This window comes from Trematomus bernacchii, unplaced genomic scaffold (assembly GCF_902827165.1).
Source record: "Trematomus bernacchii unplaced genomic scaffold, fTreBer1.1, whole genome shotgun sequence".
In the NCBI taxonomy this organism is placed as follows: Eukaryota; Metazoa; Chordata; class Actinopteri; order Perciformes; family Nototheniidae; genus Trematomus; species Trematomus bernacchii.
Window position 1 is genome coordinate 975,065 of NW_022987786.1, and position 22,078 is coordinate 997,142.

Consider the following 22,078-nt stretch of genomic DNA (forward strand, 5'->3'; position numbering starts at 1 on the left):
AACTTGTGAAGATCTTCATCTTCAGTGGGAACCAATGGGCTTGGAGCTGACAGGAAGTCAGGAAACATGAGGCACTCACACATTGCTGGTGACTTTCAGAGTAAAAGCTATATTTGCTAACGTTGGTTAAAAGCTATAAGAGCTGATAAACCCATGTGTGTGAGAGGAGCTCCTTGGAGCTGCTACTCTGCTCCCTGAGCTCCTTCCTCTTCAGCAGGAATACCCAGGTCATCATAATCCAGCTCAATGTCCTCCTGTCGGCTCGGCCTCCGCCCCCTGGTGGCCTGGAGAGAAATGACAGCACACAATGAGACTTCCTGCATCACTCCTGTTCAATAACACACACTGTTTCATTCAGTCAGTGGTGGAACAACAACATGTTTCAGTACCTCATCATTCAGTCAGTGGAACAACAAAATGTTTCAGTACCTCACCATTCAGTCAGTGGAACAACAACATGTTTCAGTACCTCATCATTCAGTCAGTGGTGGAACAACAACATGTTTCAGTACCTCATCATTCAGTCAGTGGAACAACAACATGTTTCAGTACCTCATCATTCAGTCAGTGGTGGAACAACAACATGTTTCAGTACCTCATCATTCAGTCAGTGGAACAACAACATGTTTCAGTCCCTCATCATTCAGTCAGTGGAACAACAACATGTTTCAGTCCCTCATCATTCAGTCAGTGGTGGAACAACATGTTTCAGTCCCTTATCATTCAGTCAGTGGAACAACAACAACATGTTTCAGTACCTTATCATTCAGTCAGTGGAACAACAACATGTTTCAGTCCCTTATCATTCAGTCAGTGGTGGAACAACAACATGTTTCAGTCCCTTATCATTCAGTCAGTGGAACAACAACATGTTTCAGTACCTCATCATTCAGTCAGTGGAACAACAACATGTTTCAGTACCTCATCATCCAGTCAGTGGTGGAACAACAACATGTTTCCGTACCTCATCATTCAGTCAGTGGTGGAACAAAAACATGTTTCAGTACCTCATCATTCAGTCAGTGGTGAAACAACAACATGTTTCAGTACCTCATCATTCAGTCAGTTGAACAACAACATGTTTCAGTACCTTATCATTCAGTCAGTGGTGGAACAACAACATGTTTCAGTACCTCATCATTCAGTCAGTGGTGAAACAACAACATGTTTCAGTACCTCATCATTCAGTCAGTTGAACAACAACATGTTTCAGTACCTTATCATTCAGTCAGTGGAACAACAACATGTTTCAGTACCTTATTATTCAGTCAGTGGTGGAACAACAACTAGTCTCAGTACCTCATCATTCAGTCATTGGAACAACAACATGTTTCAGTACCTTATCATTCAGTCAGTGGTGGAACAACATGTTTCAGTACCTCATCATTCAGTCAGTGGAACAACAACATGTTTCAGTACCTTATCATTCAGTCAGTGGAACAACAACATGTTTCAGTATCTTATCATTCAGTCAGTGGAACAACAACCTGTTTCAGTACCTCATAATTCAGTCAGTGGAACAACAACATGTTTCAGTACCTTATCATTCAGTCAGTGGAACAACAACATGTTTCAGTACCTCATCATTCAGTCAGTGGAACAACAACATGTTTCAGTACCTTATCATTCAGTCAGTGGTGGAACAACAACATGTTTCAGTACCTCATCATTCAGTCAGTGGAACAACAACATGTTTCAGTACCTCATTATTCAGTCAGTGGAACAACAACATGTTTCAGTACCTCATTATTCAGTCAGTGTAACAACAACAAGTTTCAGTACCTCATCATCCAGTCAGTGGAACAACAACATGTTTCAGTACCTCATCATTCAGTCAGTGGAACAACAACATGTTTCAGTACCTCATTATTCAGTCAGTGGAACAACAACATGTTTCAGTACCTCATTATTCAGTCAGTGGAACAACAACATGTTTCAGTACCTCATCATTCAGTCAGTGGAACAACAACATGTTTCAGTACCTCATCATTCAGTCAGTGGAACAACAACATGTTTCCGTACCTCATCATTCAGTCAGTGGTGGAACAACATGTTTCAGTACCTCATTATTCAGTCAGTGGAACAACAACATGTTTCCGTACCTTATCATTCAGTCAGTGGAACAACAACATGTTTCAGTACCTCATCATTCAGTCAGTGGTGGAACAACAACATGTTTCAGTACCTTACAGTAGAAGTAAAGGCCGACGATCACCAGCAGCTGAGTCAGCGGCAGGACGACGACTCGGATGATAAAAGGTTCTGGATCTGATCAAACACATGGACAGCATCACATCAAGAGTCAGCAAACACACAGAGACCTGAGGCCTGTACTACGAAGCCGAATCTTCGCTTAGCCGGCTGACTTCAGGGAAAACTCTGGCTTTCCGGTCCTACGACGCTGGTTCTCTTTTTAGCGGGCTAGATCTCCATGGTAACTTATGCTGAGGTTAGGTTGCAGGCTAAGAGATTAACTCAGTGAAAGCACCGCCTGCTGACCAATCAGAGCTCCGTGTGAGGAGTTTAAAGATCAAGTCATATTACAGGAGAGAGGAAATACAGAAAAACTGCCGTTGCAGGAAAGACGGCCGGCAAAAATCAACTGACTGTGTGAACGGGAAAATTAATAGAATATCCCCTCCCATCTTCAAAGCAATCTGACTATTATAACATTAGCGTTAAGAAAGCTTACTTAAAGGGGACCTATCATGCAAAATGCACTTTTGCACGTCTTTTATACATGAATATGTGTCCCCGGTGTTCCAGGGAACTCACCAAGTGTCAGAAAACACAACCCTCTCTATTTTCCTCCATACCCAAATCTCTAAAAAAGGGGCTGCAACGGATCTGATAAAAACTGATCCAGATTTGAACACTGTCCTGACGTCAGGACAGTGGCGCTACGGCTATTGGGCCGACTCCACCTATCAGGAGGAGACAGCCACGGCCATTGCCGTTCGAAAGCGATGGAGACGCTGTAGTACATATGCCAGGCCAGTAGATGGTGCTGTTCTCACTGAATCTGCCCAGAGCTAAAAAATGTCAAATTGAGCAAAATGAGGCATGGCTAAAATGCATGATCTGTTTGGTATTTTGAAAAAAAAAAAGTATAAATATGCCTTATATAGGTATGGTCCTACACTATAATATTCAAATATAGCATGATAGGTCCACTTTAAAGATCTGCCACAACATAAGTAACCGGATCAGAGTAACATTACGTACAGTCCGCGGCACTGTGAGTGCAGACGTCGATGTGTCCCATTATCATTCATATCATATCACATCATAATGTATCATATATTTCCTTATCTGAGTCAACTGAGCCGTATCTGGCCGTGCAACACTCACAGTGTCACATACTGTATGCAGAAGTATTATTTTAAGCAACACATTAAGTTGACGAAAAACACTCGAGTCAAATGTAATTAAAGTCAGATCGTGTATTGGACGGGGCAGTGATTTCATAAACCTGTTAATGTACGCATTCAAACACTTTTTCTGTTACCAGCTGTATTCACCTTGCAGGTGCAGCTATGTGGCTTTGATCCTGGATAAAGTGTTTAAGTCATGGATGTTTAAAGTTTAACTTCTTCATATTTGTCTAATATTAAAGTTCACTTTTCATTCAGGAAGTATGACGCTGCGCTGTCAGTACGCTTGTCCATGTTTGTGATTGGTCGAATGCTCCAAATACCACCCCTTTCATGTGAACGCGCACCTAACTAGATAGGACACGGCTGGCTTGAGCAATCCACTTGATAACCAGCGTCGTAGTACAGTTTAGCGAGAGCGCGTATGTTTTGGATTAGGCCAACCAGTTAACTCAAACATATCCAGGTTAGGAAAATCCGGCTTCGTAGTACAGGCCTCTGAACCCACTTCAGCATGGAGACTCCTCTCTACAGTTATATTACAATAAACTACATCTTCTTAAGATCTTAATTACACCCCAACCCTTTTCCCTGTTCATACCAGACAGTAGGACTGTAGGGAGAAGCTGCTAGCTGTATCTGTTAAACACTCAGTACTCATGGCAATACTCCAATGTAAACTACAGCTGACTGGAGAATTGCTGTTCTGGATCAACACATTCTCACTCCCAACTCGGCCTATGTTGACGTTATGTCAGGGTCCCTGTCGTCACCTTCCAACGCAAGGGAGCCCTTAGTTACTCCAGGGAGAATGTCCCTGCAATCGGTAATTGTAAGTCGCTTTGGATAAAAAGCGTCAGCTAAATGAAATGTAATGTAATAGAATAAGAAATGTTCAGAATATGACAGTTTAATGGTGTAGGTACACACATATCGATAGATGTCTTGTAATGCACTGTTGAGGAACCTGCGACCCAAGTTTTTCATCTTGTCAGGTATTGAACATTCAATAAATAAAGAACACAGAATTATTCAATATAAAACACAGAATTTGTGTGATTATACTAAATGATTTACAAATAAACACCACTGCATATTTACAACTGTTACACATGCTGCTGTAACAAAAACATTTCCCAACTTGGGATCAATAAAGTATATCTTATCTTAAGACGATCGATGGCTACTGCCATATTTGCAAAATGTGCCGCTGAACCTTGACAAGTGCATGTTTCAGGCTTATCAATGAACAACAGGAGGGGTCACAGACATAATACCAGCTGTTAAATAAAGCTCTTCTGACCTTAGCTGTCATGTGGGTATATATTAATGCTGCCCATTATGGACACAAGCAATTTTGACCCATTTATTAATTATATGTTTTAAATTTGAGTGTTTCCTATCCCCTAAACCTCCAGGGTGTACACAGTTTAATACTGGCAACTTCTTATTATGGGAAATACAAAAACGTCTTTTAAAACTACAATTCCCAGCAGAGACGTGCCATAGAACATGTTGCGAAACACACAATAGCCAGCATGTGTAGTTCTGGGAACGGGGTGGGGGAGGGGGGGACGGGGTGCGTTCAAATCCAGTTTTGGACAGTCTGCCGTGGTTCCATCCCATTTCAAAGTGCTGTTCGACGCTCGGCGTAACCCTCGGCGCACACTCAAACATCCAATCACAGAGCTTGAGGACTAATCACGGGGTTTGTCAAGCGAAGCGGAGAGAATACATACTTCCGGGTGTAACATTCTCTAAAGCAACTACTATGAGCTGCTCCGACCCTCGGTCCTGACGGACTCCAAAAGTCCGACATTATACAATCAAACAAATAAATAAACACAAGGATAATAGTGTGTTATTGTTGAGTAAATAACAGCGTGTGGTTTAGAAAAGAATACAAAATTAGAAGGAAAAAACGATGAAACAATACAGATGTCAGTTTTCTGAGCCCCTACTCTCCCCCTAACTGACGGCAACAAAAGTCCTACATTATTCAATTAAAATAAAGAAGTAAAAACAATAAGTGTGGCTTGATATTGAGCGTTGCGTTGGAAAGTGACGACAGGGACCCTGACATAACGTCAACATAGGCCGAGTTGGGAGTGAGAATGTGTTTCATGTGTTCACGGTTCATTGCACTTATTGTACGTTGCTCTGGAAAGCTACATGTGATGTCAGGGTGTGACTGCTTCAGGGCTCACAGTAAAACACTCAGTCCTCACCAGCGTTCTCCTGGGGAGCATCACGCTCTGTCCTACAGTAAACAGCTCACCTGTGACGGTGACGGAGAGCAGACGGCTCTCAGAGGAGAAGTCCTGAGAAAAAGCAGAGACGTGATAAACACAGCTGTAGCTTCCCTGGTGGGCGGGCTCTGCAGCCGGGAACAGGAAGTGGGCAGAGTGATTGACAGCTGGCTCTGAGTTGGAGTTGTTTGCTGAGTTGATGGAGGTGAAGTTGAGCTGGAAAGAGCCTCCTGGGTACTGAGGCTGGATGGAGCAGCTGATGGTGAAGGAGGAGCCTCTGAACACCTGGAACCCCTGCTGCTGGGCCCCGGAGACCCCGTACATGGAGGAGGACACAGAGATGTTGGGCTGAAGCAGCTTATCTGTCAACACACAGAGAGAGAGAGAGAGAGAGAGAGAGAGAGAGAGAGACGAGTAGGAGAGAGAGAGACGAGGATGAGGAGAGAAGACGAAGACCTGCGAGTCAGAGAGAGAGCGAGGATGAATTGAGAGAGAGAGAGAGAGAGAGAGAGAGAGAGAGAGAGAGAGAGAGAGAGAGAGAGAGAGAGAGAGAGAGAGAGAGAGAGCTGCCCCAGCAGCAACAATAACAACAGTCTCTGTGAAAACCTCCTCTCAGTCTGAAGACACCGCTTTGAAGACATTACAAAGAGCTTTCAGTCTGTGACAGTCCAGGTAGCAGAGAGGGATTGTCTCTTTGTCAGAGAGAGAAAGAGAGACTAACAAAGAGACAGAGGACATGATGTCATAAACAATGTCCCTGATGGGCTTACCTGAGCAGGTGAGATTCAGGAAGAAGGAAGAGGACTCTGATGCTGCACACTCCCTCAGAGCAGATCCAGACTCAACACAGTCAGAGCTGATCTCCCACACAGGTCTCTCTGAGGACTCATATCTCCGTACCAGAGAAACAGCAGAGCCACAGTCGAGCTCTCTGCAGGCGACAGCTGCTGCCTTCAGGGTCCAGGGAGAGAGATACTCCACTGGTCTCCATTCTCCCTCATGTTTCACCTCCAGGTCTCCTGCACAGCGACTCTCTCCTCCCACCAGTCTGACCGGCTCTGAAGAGAAACAAGAGAGTGATCAGAGAGAGAATAAAGTGAGTTTGATGAGAACAGAATGAACCAATCACAGCTCCTCTCTACCTGAGCAGGTGAGGCTAACAGCTGTGCCAGGTGAGCAGGTGTTTCTCTCTGAGGCTGAGCTACAGTCCAGGAGAGCAGCCTCATGGCCTCCACACTGGAACTCTTTGGTCCACATTGGAGCCTCCCCTTCTCCATAGAGTGCCCCCTGGAGGACTGAAGGAGCCCCACAGCCCAGCTGCCGGCAGACCACCTGAGCATCCTGCTGGTCAAAGTCAGCCTCACACACTGAGGACCAGGACGGGTTAGACGGGTTAGACGGGTCAGAGTTCACCTCCAGTCTGCCTGAGCACAGACCAGTCCCCCCCAGCAGCCTGACAGAGTCTGCAGAGGACAGAAGATCAAACAGAGGTCAAAGACACACCATCAAAGAGATGAAACTATATTTCAGAGATTCAAACTGGACTCAGTTCCAACATGAGTTGATGATGAACAACATAACACATGTTGATAAGAACACAGACTGCAGGTACCCTCACATCTACATCTGATACCCTCTAGCAAGTGGTCTCCATTAGTGAACCCTTTCCCTGTGTCTTCAACAACACCTCCTCCTCTGCAGATCCTCTGCTCCTTCTGCTCAGCTCCACCTCTGCTCTCACACAGACACTTTCAAAAGGTTTCATTCTTTACTCTCACATGTGTTATCTGATTGATGTTTGTAAAGACCTTGTTCTTAAATATGGCGTCATCATTGAATTCAAGCTGCTGTTTGTTTATTGATCTCGTGTTTTCCATTAAATGGTGAATTGTATCATTCTAGAGGTGGAGGCTCTACATCACATCCTCCACCCTGATCCTCAACACCGGTGCCCCTCAAGGCTGCGTGCTCAGCCCTCTCCTCTACTCCCTGTTCACTCACGACTGTGAGTGAACACCATCGTGAAGTTTGCTGATGACACGACCGTCATCGGCCAGATCACAGACGATGACGAGACGGCGTACAGAGAGGAGGTCGAAAACCTGACATCTTGGTGCCAGGATAACAACCTCCATCTCAACGTCAGCAAAACCAAGGAGCTGATTATGGATTACAGGAAGCAGCAGGGAGAGGGACACGCCCCCATCGCCATCAATGGGACTACGGTGGAGAGAGTCAGCAGCTTCAGGTTCCTCGGTGTCCACATCACTGAGGACCTGACATGGACTCATCACTCAGGACCTGACATGGTCTCTTCACACCACCACCATCAACAAGAAAGCTCGACAGCGGCTCTTCTTCCTCCGCAGGCTGAGGAGGTTCAAAATGGATTCCAGGATACTCTGCAACTTCTACAGGTGCACCATAGAGAGCATCCTGACCTTCTACAGGTGCATGATAGAGAGGGTCCTGACCTTCTACAGGTGCACCATAGAGAGGATCCTGACCTTCTACAGGTGCACCATAGAGAGCATCCTGACCTTCTACAGGTGCACCATAGAGAGCATCCTGACCTTCTACAGGTGCACCATAGAGAGCATCCTGACCTTCTACAGGTGCACCATAGAGAGCATCCTGACCTTCTACAGGTGCACCATAGAGAGGATCCTGACCTTCTACAGGTGCACCATAGAGAGTATCCTGACCTTCTACAGGTGCATCATAGAGAGGATCCTGACCTTCTACAGGTGCACCATAGAGAGGATCCTGACCTTCTACAGGTGCACCATAGAGAGGATCCTGACCTTCTACAGGTGCACCATAGAGAGCATCCTGACCTTCTACAGGTGCACCATAGAGAGCATCCTGACCTTCTACAGGTGCACCATAGAGAGTATCCTCACCTTCTACAGGTGCACCATAGAGAGTATCCTGACTGGCAGCATCATGGCCTGGTACGGCAGCTGCACCGACCTCGATCGTAAGGCTTTACAGAGGGTGGTGAAAACTGCACAGCACATCACCAGGACGGAGCTGCCATCCATGGAGGACCTTTACTTCCAGCGGCTCAGGAAGAAATCCCTACGGATTATCAAAGACCCCCATCACCCCAGCCACAAACTGTTCTTTCTGTTGCCGTCTGGCAGACGTTACCGCAGCATCCTGGCAAGGACAAGAAGATTCGGAGACAGTTGCTTCCCGCGGGCAGTGAGACTGTTAAACAATTGAACTGCTGAAACAACTTCAAAACATTCATCTGCTACTTAGTAATATATATCTAATATATATCATTCCAATAACTTGTATATAGACTCGTACTGCACTATTCCACATGCTCACTTTATTTTATAACTATTTTTCTTTTGTATTACTTTTACTATCTGTATTATTATGTTGCATTTTTGGAGAAGCCTGTGACATAAGATTTTCAACGACATAATTACTCTGTAGCTATGTCAGTTTGAAAATAAAGAACCTTGAACCTTGAAAACAGACAAACTAATTAGGCTTTATTTAAACATGAAATAATACTTTAGGTTAAGGTCTTCTTTTAAATACATGTAAGCAAAAAGCTTTGGGGGTATCTATATTAAGCCTGACAAAGTACTTAACGTTTAATATATTGCATGGTTTGTTTTGGGATTTGACAATCAACTTTCCTGCAATGTTAACTATGTTGAAGCACTAATTTTAACCGATATTATACATATGTATTATACTCTTATAAGATGTATGTAGATAGAATAAGAAATGTGCAGAATATGACAGTTTAACCTGTTTAGCCCTGAGCCTGTTTTTCAGGTCTCAGGCTCGAAAATGACATTCCCAGAACAAATGACCATATCTTCCCTTCTAAAAGCGTTACATTAATAATCTTTGTTCTCAAAGTAATGATAAACCTGTGAGTTGGATGTAGAAAAGTCAGAATCAATATAGATGTTTTTTATTTTAAAGAAAATTCAGATTTTACATAGTAAAAAACTGTAAATTATAGTGTCCGTCCAAATATTCTTTTTTACTTATCGTGAAAACTACCCTTGGATGATGGGTTAGTAGACTAAAAGCTTTAAGAATCCAAAGTACAACATATAATAAGTACCCTGTATCAAGATTGATGCCAATAGAATCGAAGGGGGAGTCCCCCACACACACGTTGTGAAGAGAAGAGGTGGGGGCTTCGCGCATGTAATTTTGCATCTGAGTGAACCTATCTCTAGCTTTGACATCTGGAAACGGAAAAGCAGCTTATGGATTATCAGAAATCATTTCAAAGGGACACAGACACATTGGATTAACCTATGGATTAACTTCAGCAGCGTTTTTATCGTTTTAATGCCATTGAAGACCACTTTGGAGAGACTACAGAGCCAAGGTAAAAATGTTGGCATTTTTAGCTACCTAGCGTCACCTGTTTTGATGTCCGTTTTTGCTTATAACGTCGCAAATACGTATAATTCAGTGGTAATGTCGGTATCAATCGATTCTGTGTCACCTCACGATGTGAAACGATGTGTTGGATGTAGAGAAAAGATAAATAATGAGGTTTTGTGAGTGATTTTCGGTGCAGTAAGGTGTTAGCATTTTTCGCTCGTTACTAATTCAGAGGCTCAGTGTTAGCATTGTGGGTTTTCTTTTGAAAAAAATAATCAGTTAGATGAGTTTCTTCCCGTTACATGGATATAAAACATTCATAGTTTTATTAAATGAACATGCCCTCAGACACTTTTCTGCAAGATGTTGCGGCAGTACCCCGGTACCGGGGTCTCTCGGGCTTAACAGTTTAATGGTGGAGGTACACACATATTGATAGATCTCTTGTTGAGGAACCTATGACCCAAGTTTGTCATCATTGAATAACTACACCGTAGTTGTGTATATGATATTTCAATAAACCTTTGAAAATCTTGAAATCTATGAAAGGTATGTGCAAAATAGCCATTATATACAGTTTTTGATGAACAATTAGAGAATAACGAGTAATGAATATACTTTATTTAAAGTAACTAAAATAAATGTAGTACAAATACCAGGTTAACCTTAAAGAAAGCCCTCAGGATTATAAAAGACCCCCATCACCCCAGCCACAAGCTGTTCTGTCTGCTATTAATTTTTTACTATTTTACTATATTTCTTTTTGTATTTACTTGCACTATTTTTTCTGTGTATCTGTTTTATTGTGTTGCACTGATGGAGGAGCCTGTGACCTAAGGGGGGGGGGGGGGGGGGGGGGGGGGGGGGGGGGTAGGACACGTTCGAGTCTTGATTTGGATAGTGTGCTGTCGATGGTTTTCATTCATACAGGGTGTTTCTCAATCGCGAGTACGCTTGCTTGGTAGCACATGTCTGCCAAGCATCTTGCTTCAGAAGCGAGGCAAGAATACTTCCTGGCATTCGGAAAACAAAGAGTGGAACAGGCTAGCAAGTGTGCAGGTGTGCGTCATATGAGAGGCCCTGCCTTACATTTTCCGTCACAGATTTGGAGAAGGGTCTAGCTGCGGCCACGGCCAGTACACGACACTACACGACACGCCCACTACACAACACGCCCACCTGACACGACACTACGGTGGCTGAGAGACATTACCGTACATGGCAGATTAAAAGCGAATTGACGACACTTATTATTATTGAGATCGTACATGGCAGATTAAAAACGAATTGCAAATGTTATTGTAGCATTTTAAGCAACTATTAGGCAAATAAATTAATAACCTAGTCTATCCGTTTGAGACACAACAGTATAACTTTCAACCCAAATCATTTAGTCAACAAACGGTGGTTTAGTAAACTTTTTTTTAATATATAAAATAGGTATTAATGAGATGATCTATTGATTATGTTTGTCTAACTGCTACACATGTATTTATACATAAATGTAGATATTTGTGAACATCTAAATATAGTTGTTAAAGGTTTTAAGATATACATAATCACATCATGGGGTCATTAAGGACCAAATTAGGAGGGCCAGTCAGGCCACTAATGAGCTCAATCATTCACATGTATTATTATTACTTTATAAATTAAAAGTACTAGGGGTCTATTACAAAACCTTTGAAGGAATCAATTAAAATAAATGTATGGCAAGTATGATCAAATTAACATAATGTCAAGATATAGCCAATAGACAATCAACATGCTTTGAATATAAAGGAAGAAGAACAATAAACAGATGAACATTTAGGTTTTATGTGTAAATTGTGAACAAACCATCTTAATACATCTGGCAGTCTAAGACAGCAAACTAAGCTTCTTTAACTGCTGCTAGAACACAGTTTTACCATGGGGTATTTCTAACAAGACCAAAAAGATATACAAGGCTTCCAAAACAGAAGAAACCAACTCAATACAGTATTTTAATTTCCTTCAAAACGACAAAAGCACTAATAAAAACCAAATAACAATAACATAAAGGAAAAGTAATTGAAGTGGTTGCCTGTTGTAAATACCTTGGTATCTGGCTTGATGATTGTCTCTTCTCTTGCGTTTGGTCATACCCCCCTTCCCATACTATTATCGGTCAAAATTGGCCGGTGTGTTTTGCACAGTGATATTTCTGGAACCCCTTATCCCATTTTGATGGTTGACATCTCATTTGAACAGTCAAAGCCAGAATGACAGCAGGGGTAAATTTCATTTTATAATTTTGCAATAAGTCAAAGATATGTTTACTGTATATTATAAAAATGCTTGTCATGTAGGCATACTGGAGATGGGAAGGCTTTAGTCAGTGTTGTAGCTGAGATTCTTACCGTTCCAATGATGTATTAATAATAACTTGGATTTATATAGCGCCTTTCATGAGACCCAAGGTCGCTTTAAAAAGAACAGGAGTAGAAACAAACATAACAAAAGGCAGTTAGACGAACAGTTAGACAGACAAAACAAATAGATTTGGGGCCAAAGACCTTGGTAGACTTGAGGGCCCTTTTGAAGGCGTCAAGCGTGGGGATATTGCAGATCTCCGCAGGGAGAGCGTTCCAGAGAGTGGGGGCTGCCATACTGAAGGCTCTGTCCCCGAAGGATCGCAGGTTGGTGCGGGGGGCCAGAGTCTGAAGACCGCAGGTTCCGGGGTAGGGCATGTGGGAATTGTATTGATTTGATACAAGCAAGCCAGTGTTTCATTGTGTACTTTCAACTACAGTATATGGTCCGGCAAGTTCAGCATTCACTGCATTCACTGTGATGAATATACAATAAGACACTGATACCGTTTTCCTCAATGAACATTTATTGAACAGAACATCATGTGGAAAATCAGAGGGGCACTATTCAAGCTGGTCTGCTTAAAAAAAAAAAATAACCTTTTAAATTGATCCCAACAGTAAAATCAACATGATTTTAAATAAAAATGTAAGCAGCCAGGATTGACCTGCAGGAGGTTAAAGCCTATTTAAAAACTCCTCGGAATCCAAAGCTCTTCGGAATCTTTCACTGGAGTCCTTCAGCCTTTGGTGCGCTTCCTCACTCATGTTCTTGGTGAGGTAATGAGAACAAAGTTCCATCTCACTGATAAGACAAGATGGTATAAAGAAGTCATATATGTAATATTATAAATTCACATGCATCAGGGGTTGTACACTTTAAATGGAAATTGTATTAGCATTCTCCTCATGTTTCCACCTTACCTCCAGTCATACTCGGGTCCAGATATATACGTTTCCTTGGCTCTTTCAAGGTAAACCGAGAGTACAGCTGCAAGGGCGTGGACTGTCGCCTGTGTCATGAAGGGATTAAAGCCACACGTTTAACAGTTAGAGTAAAATGTAGACATCCAATAAAGGTTGTGCCATTCTGCAGGTGACAATTATGCCAGACCAATTGGCATCAACATTCTACTGGACATTGACCATGAGTTTAAGTGCAACATATGTAATTTTATATAATGTTTAGTCGACAAATAAAAAGTCAGTGAAATCTAACCTCTGGCAGAAGCACATCCATGACGAATGCCACCTCATCTGTGAACCTTCTCTCCGTCTGTGTCCGGACGGAAGGTGTCCGAGTCCAATTTGTTGAGCTCTGGGCGTGCTCCATCACGGAGTGTTGTGTTGTTTGTCTATAGGTGAATAAAATAGAATACAATTTCAGTGACTTTAATATTGGAAATAGTTAACTCCTTAAACAAGCAGCAATGGACTGGCCTGTATAATCCTATGGGACAAAGCTGGTCATACTTCCTCACTTTCAGAAGGTAACCCTTTAACTGCCAGCGCCACCATTTGGGAGAGCACATTTTGTGTCTTGATATCTTGTTGAAAAAAAAAAAAGTTTAACTCCATCTGATTCAGCCAGCTCTACCCTTTTGGTTGACATGTTATGCACAAAACAACCTCTAGATGTCACTGTGGTTCGAACAGAAAGCCCTTCAGCTAGTTTAAATCTTTATATATACAGCCTATGGTTTAAATGTCAGGCCTACAGCATGGCCACAAACCCCATCTAAAAACAGAGGCCTCCAGATTGCATCCACCTGGGTTACTTGGCTCTACCCAATAACTATATATCATTTAACTTTAAACCACACTTAAAATAATAATATAATTATACATATGTGCATGTCAGTATAGCAGCTAATACATGTTTTTTTTTTTAAAACATTCAAATGTGAAAGACACCTTCAATGAATATTTAAAACTTACACAAAATCAGATTCTTGTAAAAATGCGAGTACATGCATTGTTCCATCTGTCAAGCTAAAATATATACATATATCTTAGCTCTTAGCTTGACATGCTAACTGAACGAGCATGTTCAGTTAGCATATATGCTAACTGAACGTCGAGCATGTCAAGCTAAGAGCTAAGATATATATATATATATATTTATATGTATTCCATTCCTTTACATTTAATATTTAAAATACAAATTAGCAAAATAAACACAATTACACTGCGCTAAACAGCCACATCGACAAACAAACGAGAACCTAAATAGTATGTAATTATATCTAAAACCACAATACGTTAATTACCTGTACTCGGTGCGCCATATTGTTTGTCTGTTCTCTGAACCTCATGTCTCTTTAAATATCCTTGCGTCAGCGTCAGTGTCGTCAATTCGCTTTTAATCTGCCACGTACGGTAATGTCTCTCAGCCACCGTAGTGTCGTGTCAGGTGGGCGTGTCGTGTAGTGGGCGTGTCGTGTAGTGTCGTGTACTGTCCGCGGCCGCAGCTAGACCATATTGCAGATTTGGGGAAATTGGTCCGTGCGCAAAGCATTGTGGGGATTTTAAGACCGCGGAGTCTACTCATGTGCAGCCTCGATATTTCTCCAAACGGAGTACGCCGGGCTCGGTAGATTTCCAAGTATGCTGGAGATTGGAACAGTACTTCGGCGGCACTCGATGACGTCTTGAAATAGTGGCTCTGGAGCAGCTTTACTCGCGATTGAGAAACACCCAGTGTCTATGGTTTCATTCCATTTCAAACTGCTGTTTGACGCGGTGTAAACTTCGCGCATTGCCACTCCAACATCCAATCACAGAGCTTGAGAACTAATCACGGGGTTTGTCAAGCAAAGCACATGTTGTAGTCCCAAACGATAGCTGAGGATTCTGGGTAGTGTAGTGTCTTCTGCCATCTTAAACTCCGAAAAAAAAATTGTTTCTCAGAATCGAAGGGGAAAAACACAAAAGCATTGTACACAATTTAAACCAATCAATGTTGTGTAATTAACAAGGATAATGTGGTGTTTCTGAGTTGATGAGTAGTGCAGATATCTCTGTCAAATCAATCGACAGTAAGGAGAATACTTACTTCCGGGTGTAAAATCCTCCGTTATCCAATGGGAATGGACGCTCACATTGCCTTTAAATGCCGCCGACATGGACCGATGCCGTGCTTCCATGAGCGTCAAATACCGCCGCCGATGGGAATACATTGCAATCAGTTGAAAGCTCTTTGCGTCCGTTTATGAAGCTGAAGGAGCCTCGGCGCGTCACAACTGCACGCCACGGGACCCTGACCAAGCGTCGCTCCTGGACGTTTAGGGAGTGAGAGTGTGTTGGCCGACGCTCTGCATAGAGATGAGCCCAACCAGATCCAACTGGTAATGCTCCACCTCCCGCACAAGCTCCGGCTCCTTCCCCCCCAGAGAGGTGATTGTAAAATATAGCACTCATTTACAGAGTCACAACATGGATTGTTGTGACTCTGTAAATGAGTGCTATATTTTCCTCCTTCATCTGCGGGATCTGCGGGACGCCCTGCGTTGTGTTTGTGCCGCACTGCGACTATGTGAGCTATTTAGGCCAATTACAACAGGCCATTTTACGTTGGCCTGTTATGATTGGATAGAACATCTCACACAACAGAAGCCTGATTACGTCAATAAATGTTTCTTCTACTTGTATGAATTTATACAATTTAACCTTATTTTTGCTCTTATTTTATTATCTAACTATATTTTCTCTCAGTCATTTTTGATGAATGAGTGGGTGGGCTACTGGGTCTATAGGCCCACCCACTCATTCATCAAAAATGACTGAGAGAAAATACGCCCGGCTGCTTCATACACTGTTCATCATTTGTTATTTGGGTTTGTGTATTTTTAAATTGTAAAAACAAGAAAATGAAAACAAGAAATGAAAATGTCATTAATGATATCACAGATGATGTCACAGATGATGTCACTGATGATGTCACTGATGATGTCACTGATGGGCTTACCTGAGCAGGTGAGATTCAGGATGTCTTTAGAGGACTCTGATGCTGCACACTCCCTCAGAGATCTAGACTGAACACAGTCAGAGCTGATCTCCCACACAGGTCTCTCTGAGGACTCCTCTCTCTCTCCCACAGAAACAGCAGAGCCACAGTCCAGCTCTCCGCAGAGAAGAGCTGCTGCCTTCAGGGTCCAGGGAGAGTCAGAGCCCTCCACTGGTCTCCATTCTCCCTCTTGTTCCACCTCCAGGTCTCCTGCACAGCGACTCTCTCCTCCCACCAGCCTAACACCAGGCTCTGGAGAGAAACAAGAGAGTCGTGTACCTTCATTGATATTAGCATATTTTTTATAATTAATCATTTATACTATTAATACTTCCGAGTGATAATCAGATCATTAACTCCAGCTCTCTATAAACCAGTGGTGGGAAGTAATAAAGTACATATACTCAAGTACTGTAAGTACAGGTTTGAATTACTTTTCTGGAGTATATCGTTTTATAATACTACTTAGGGCTGTGCAATTAATCGTATTTTAATCGCAATTACGATTTTGGCCTGCCACAATTACGAAAACAACATAATCGAAAAAAACGATTATTTTGCTTTGCTAGGTTGTGACAGTGCACTGCAACATATTTGATCTAATTTATTTGTATTTATCATATTTATATTTGTTTAGTAGCTTGTTGAAGTGCGCTCCAAAATATTTGTTGATCTTGTTTATTGGTATTTATTTAAATGTAGATATAAATGTATCATTTACATTTATTTTTGTATTGGTTTTTTAGTTGAATTATACGCTCAGGGAAATCAACAGTTAAAAAGATACTGTTCAAATTATTATTTGTATTTAAAAGTTCAATAAATGGATGTTTTCAAAGTCAATGAATAATCGTATTTAATAATCGTGATATCAATTATTGACCAAAATAATCGTGATTATGATTTTTGCCATAATCGCACAGCCCTAATACTACTACATCACATGTATTCACAAAATGAGTTTGAGGACTTGGCAGGTTCATATTATTAATAAAACAACAATTTAATGATGAAGTTCTCTTATAGATAAAGATACCTAGAAGTATAACAAGTCATTAAAGTTATCTCCACCTTTACCAGCTGCTACATTAAAAGTGATGTTCACATGAATGGATCATTGATTAGAATCCAGACTATAATATATCATTATGAAAGTAGTCGTACTATGAGTCGTATTAATGATGGTACTTTAAGCATTATTTGATCCTATTACTTTGACCTGAGTACATTTCAATACCAGACTTGTTCTTGTAGCAGTATTTCTACACTGTGGTATCACTTCTTTGAATCAAGTATAACATCTGACTACTTTCCCCACATCTATAAACTAATAGGACCTGAAACATGAAACATATGATTAAGTGGAGCTAAAAAACAGTTCAATCAGAAAGCAGAACTTAGAGATTAGTAGCATGTTTATGTGTGGCTCTGTCATTTGAACCCTTTGGTGAACATGTGCAATATGGTTACATGTACGTTTGTGTCTCTCTTTTTACACAAGAAACAAAATCCCCAAAAAAAAAATAAAGATTTTCAACAAAAACTGAAAAAAGGAACACAAAAGCATTTTTTCTGATTTTGTTGTTTGAGTCCAAAAACCATATCAGCAAAATCAAATAAAAAAATTGGCCGATTTAATCCGTGTCAGGTCAGTGTATGTTTTGGTCATTGGATTTTCTTTTCACAAATGGATATTCAAACACAAAAAACGACTGGATATTTGATTTTCGTTTTAAAATTGAAAAACCAAAATTGAAATACAAGGCGTTTTTCTTTATCGTGGTTAAAAAGGGATTTACTAAACTTAAAAAACGGGTTGATTTTCATTTTCTACTTCTCAAAACAAAAAATAAAATCACTAGAAAACCGAAACAAAAAAACTACGGTTTCTTCATATTCTGCTACCGGAAGTTACCTTTCAAAATAAGAGCGCAGACGAGGACGGTCAATCCGTGTATCTGCGGTCCATTTGTTTTCACAACGAAAACAGCCAAGACACACATTGAGCCCAGAAAATGAATGTTATTAAGGGCTGTAAATATAATAAGCCTTTCTCTAAAATGGACAACATTGTTAGGAGATTTAAACTATACAGCGATTCTGCACTGCGTCACTCAGCTGCTCTTCATTTGCTTTTCAAATCAGCTCCTCTTCATTTTCTTTCCTGCTATATTCAATGAGTGATACAAATATTTGTTACCACAAGTTCCTAATACAACTGACACTGTTGGACTCGGTATTGGTTTAACTGCTACCAGAAATAAAAGGAAGTACTTTACTGTGTACTTTGTGAGTAATCCTCTGTCAGAGTCCCCTCCATAGTACATAATGCATGTTTTTTGCTATCTTTGATGAGTGATAAAAATAAAATGTTACCATTAGTTCTTAATGAAATTGATACTGTTTGACTTTGTATTAGTTAGCCTACTACTAACAATACATTGAAGTACTTTTACTGTGTATTCTTTGAGAAATACTCTGTCAAAGTCCCCTGCTGAGAACAAAATCAAGCCCATTTGCTAATTTTGATGAGGGAATTCTTTTTTGTTGCCATTAGTTCTTCGTGAGATTGATCCTGTTCAGTACTAGTGAAACTACTGTAAGGGTGATGCCCCATGATCACAAAAAGATTCCTCTAGAGTCTGAGTGCCAAGGACCTCATATTATGTCTGTCATTAATGTTACATCACCCATTATAACAGTTTTCTTTCCTTTTTTCTCTTCTCTTAACTGAATAGTCCTGTCTTTAAGTATAACCCAATGTAAAGTCCTTTTCCTGCACCATTTTAAGGCTTCATAAGAGGCATGTTTACTGTATGTGTTTGGAGAAATAACACAATCAATGGCCCAGAATTGTACTTTATAAACTATGAATCTTGTGGTGCTTGAAGAAATATTACAACATTTGCATGTTGAACTACATGCTGATATATCTTCCCCAGCCTCAAGGAAATACAATAAAATAAATGGATTCATAATTTAAAAAATTGATTAAAATGTATACATTAATAATGTTGTGTGCAAACATTTCAAATTCAAATATTAAATGAAAAGAAGTTTACTTTTGAAATGATTTCTCACAAAAACTTTTCTAAATTATAGTAAATTATTTTAAAAGTTTTAGTCAATATACATTTTTCTGCCTAAAATAGTTGAAATTGAACGTAAACTATATCAAACACCACATCCATGGCAATTAACCAATTTGTGCCCGATTTCCTCAGCTCAGAGCCTGACCCCAAACATTGATGAACTTGCACCCAAGATGAGGTGCCAAATATCTGGCTTGAACTAGCTTCACAGAGCAGCACACTGAGTTTACATGGATGTTTCCTTCTGCACTTTTTCTCTCACGACAACAGGGCATGTTTGGTTTTCTCTTTGAGGGAAATAAACCACTTCTGGGGTCATTTGGGTGGATTTTCCATATCTCTGGCCCCCCTTGCTCGATTTTGATGGTTGACACCTCTTTCTGACCGTTAGAGCCAATAGAATCGAAGGGGGAGTCCCCCACACACAAGTTGTGAAGAGAAAAGGTGGGGGCTTCGCGCATGCAGTTTTGCATCAGAGTGAACCTATCTCTAGCTTTGACATCTGGAAATGGAAAAGCAGTTTTATTGCTTATGGATTATCAGAAATCATTTCAAAGGGACACAGACACATTAGATTAACCTATGGATTAACTTCAGCAGTGTTTTTATTGTTTTAATGCCATTGAAGACCACTTTGGAGAGACTACAGAGCCAAGGTAAAAATGTTAGCATTTTTAGCTACCTAGCGTCACCTGTTTTGATGTCCGTTTTTGCTTATAACGTCGCAAATACGTATAATTCAGTGATAATGAGTGTACCCTTCGATTCTGTGTCACCTCACGATGTGAAACGATGTCATGGATGTAGAGAAGAGATAATTAATAAGATTTTGTGAGTGATTTTCGGTGCAGTAATCTGTTAGCATATTTCGCTCGTTGCTAATTCAGAGGCTCAGTGTTAGCATTGTGGGTTTTCTTTTGAAAAAAAAAAAAAGATCAGTTAGATGAGTTTCTTCCCGTTACATGGATATAAAACATTCATAGTTTATTAAATGAACATGCCCTCAGACACTGTTTCCTGCAAGATGTTGCGGCAGTGCCCCGGTACCGGGGTCTCTCGGGCTTAACAGGTTAATAACATTAGTTTTCTGGGCTCAAAATGTGTCTTGGCTGTTTTCCTTGTGATCGCTAAATTCACCTTGTTTATAATATTATCACAGTTCCAAGCAAACGAGTGCTTTTGTTTTGAAATCAGTTCCGTGAGTTTCGCCCCGCCCCTCGCTCCAAGGACCATTTGACCATTTAGTAAGGTAAAAAGCAAAAAGGCCTCTCAGACGCTCTTCCTCTACTTGTATAATAAAGAAAAACAAATGGACGGTAGATGCACGGATTCGATTTTAGATTATAAATATGGGTTTATTGGTTTTCTGTATGGAGGTAGAAATAAATATACAAAAATAAAAGCCAAGAGCATTGAATATCTATGCTGTAACATTGCAATCTCCCAACCTGACAACAATAACCAGATAACATAATGCAACCTCTGTGCAAAGCTTTAGTGACCTACGGTTCAATGAGACTACATGAACCAGCTATACAAATACTGGTCTTCCTAATCAATATTATTAATAGTCATGTTAACAATTATATATTTTAATTATTATTAATTCATTATATTTTTGAGCTAGTGAATTTACTATGATGCAACCCTATTCATGAATAATGTTATTAATATTAATGATGATTATTATGTGTAATCAACCAGACTTGCTCACAGGAGAACCCCAACATGGTTGTAACATGTGATGATCTGATGGAGAACCCCAACATGGTTGTAACATGTGATGATCTGATGGAGAACCCCAACATGGTTGTAACATGTGATGATCTGATGGAGAACCCCAACATGGTTGTAACATGTGATGATCTGATGGAGAACCCCAACATGGTTGTAACATGTGATGATCTGATGGAGAACCCCAACATGGCTGTAACATGTGATGATCTGATGGAGAACCCCAACATGGCTGTAACATGTGATGATCTGATGGAGAACCCCAACATGGCTGTAACATGTGATGATCTGATGGAGAACCCCAACATGGCTGTAACATGTGATGATCTGATGGAGAACCCCAACATGGCTGTAACATGTGATGATCTGATGGAGAACCCCAACATGGTTGTAACATGTGATGATCTGATGGAGAACCCCAACATGGTTGTAACATGTGATGATCTGATGGAGAACCCCAACATGGCTGTAACATGTGATGATCTGATGGAGAACCCCAACATGGCTGTAACATGTGATGATCTGATGGTATTTATAAAGTATAATCATGAAAAGTGGTGGTGATGAAAAGGTGATGATGGTTTGTTGTTTACCTTTGAAGTATATCCTGGTTTCCATGGTAACATGATAAATGATGAAACTAGGATCAGTTAGTGGTGAAGTCTTTAAACTACATCATGCTTTATGATAAAGGTTGTTTACAGACTGTAATCACTTGAAGAGTAACAGGGTGAATACACTGAGCACTGTACCTGTTGAGGTGTGTTCTCCTTCAGCCTGGAGTCCTGAGGAGAAATCAGAAGATAAGGTAAACAGAGTTTTCTATCATCTCAGGAACACGTCAGTGAACTCACTCTGGAGTCATTTCACCAGTTTACTAAAGCTGAGAATAACACGTTCATACAGAGAAGTCACATAT

General features: G+C 40.9%; 2 protein-coding genes across 2 annotated transcripts in view; both read right to left on the reverse strand.

Annotated features, from left to right (window-relative positions):
• Positions 1-8: 8 nt before the first annotated feature.
• Positions 9-22,078, reverse strand: part of LOC117497555 (CD5 antigen-like) — a 27,778-nt gene continuing 5,708 nt past the window's right edge. Inside the window, exons 2-7 of the mRNA XM_034149524.1 lie at positions 21,912-21,944; positions 16,295-16,585; positions 6,766-7,086; positions 6,394-6,681; positions 5,653-5,985; positions 9-284 (exon numbers count right to left, since the gene is read on the reverse strand). Of these exons, the coding sequence (XP_034005415.1) occupies positions 244-284; positions 5,653-5,985; positions 6,394-6,681; positions 6,766-7,086; positions 16,295-16,585; positions 21,912-21,944 (1,307 nt within the window). The 3' untranslated portion in view covers positions 9-243. The remainder of the gene's footprint in view (positions 285-5,652; positions 5,986-6,393; positions 6,682-6,765; positions 7,087-16,294; positions 16,586-21,911; positions 21,945-22,078) is intronic.
• LOC117497567 (PWWP domain-containing DNA repair factor 3A-like) lies at positions 12,792-13,681 on the reverse strand. Its single transcript, XM_034149536.1, has 3 exons — positions 13,547-13,681; positions 13,252-13,340; positions 12,792-13,132 (listed from the first exon to the last, which is right to left on the reverse strand). Exons 1-3 carry the CDS (start codon positions 13,658-13,660, stop codon positions 13,006-13,008), a joined length of 330 nt encoding a protein of 109 aa, XP_034005427.1. The 5' UTR covers positions 13,661-13,681; the 3' UTR covers positions 12,792-13,005.

Excerpts from the sequence above, each read along its gene's own strand:
- LOC117497567 (XM_034149536.1), bottom strand. The coding sequence starts at position 13,660 with ATGGAGCACGCCCAGAGCTCAACAAATTGGACTCGGACACCTTCCGTC. Across the intron at positions 13,341-13,546 it reads TGGATGTGCTTCTGCCAGAG|GCGACAGTCCACGCCCTTGC; the intron begins GTTAGATTTCAC and ends TTCATGACACAG. Across the intron at positions 13,133-13,251 it reads GGACCCGAGTATGACTGGAG|TGAGATGGAACTTTGTTCTC; the intron begins GTAAGGTGGAAA and ends TTGTCTTATCAG.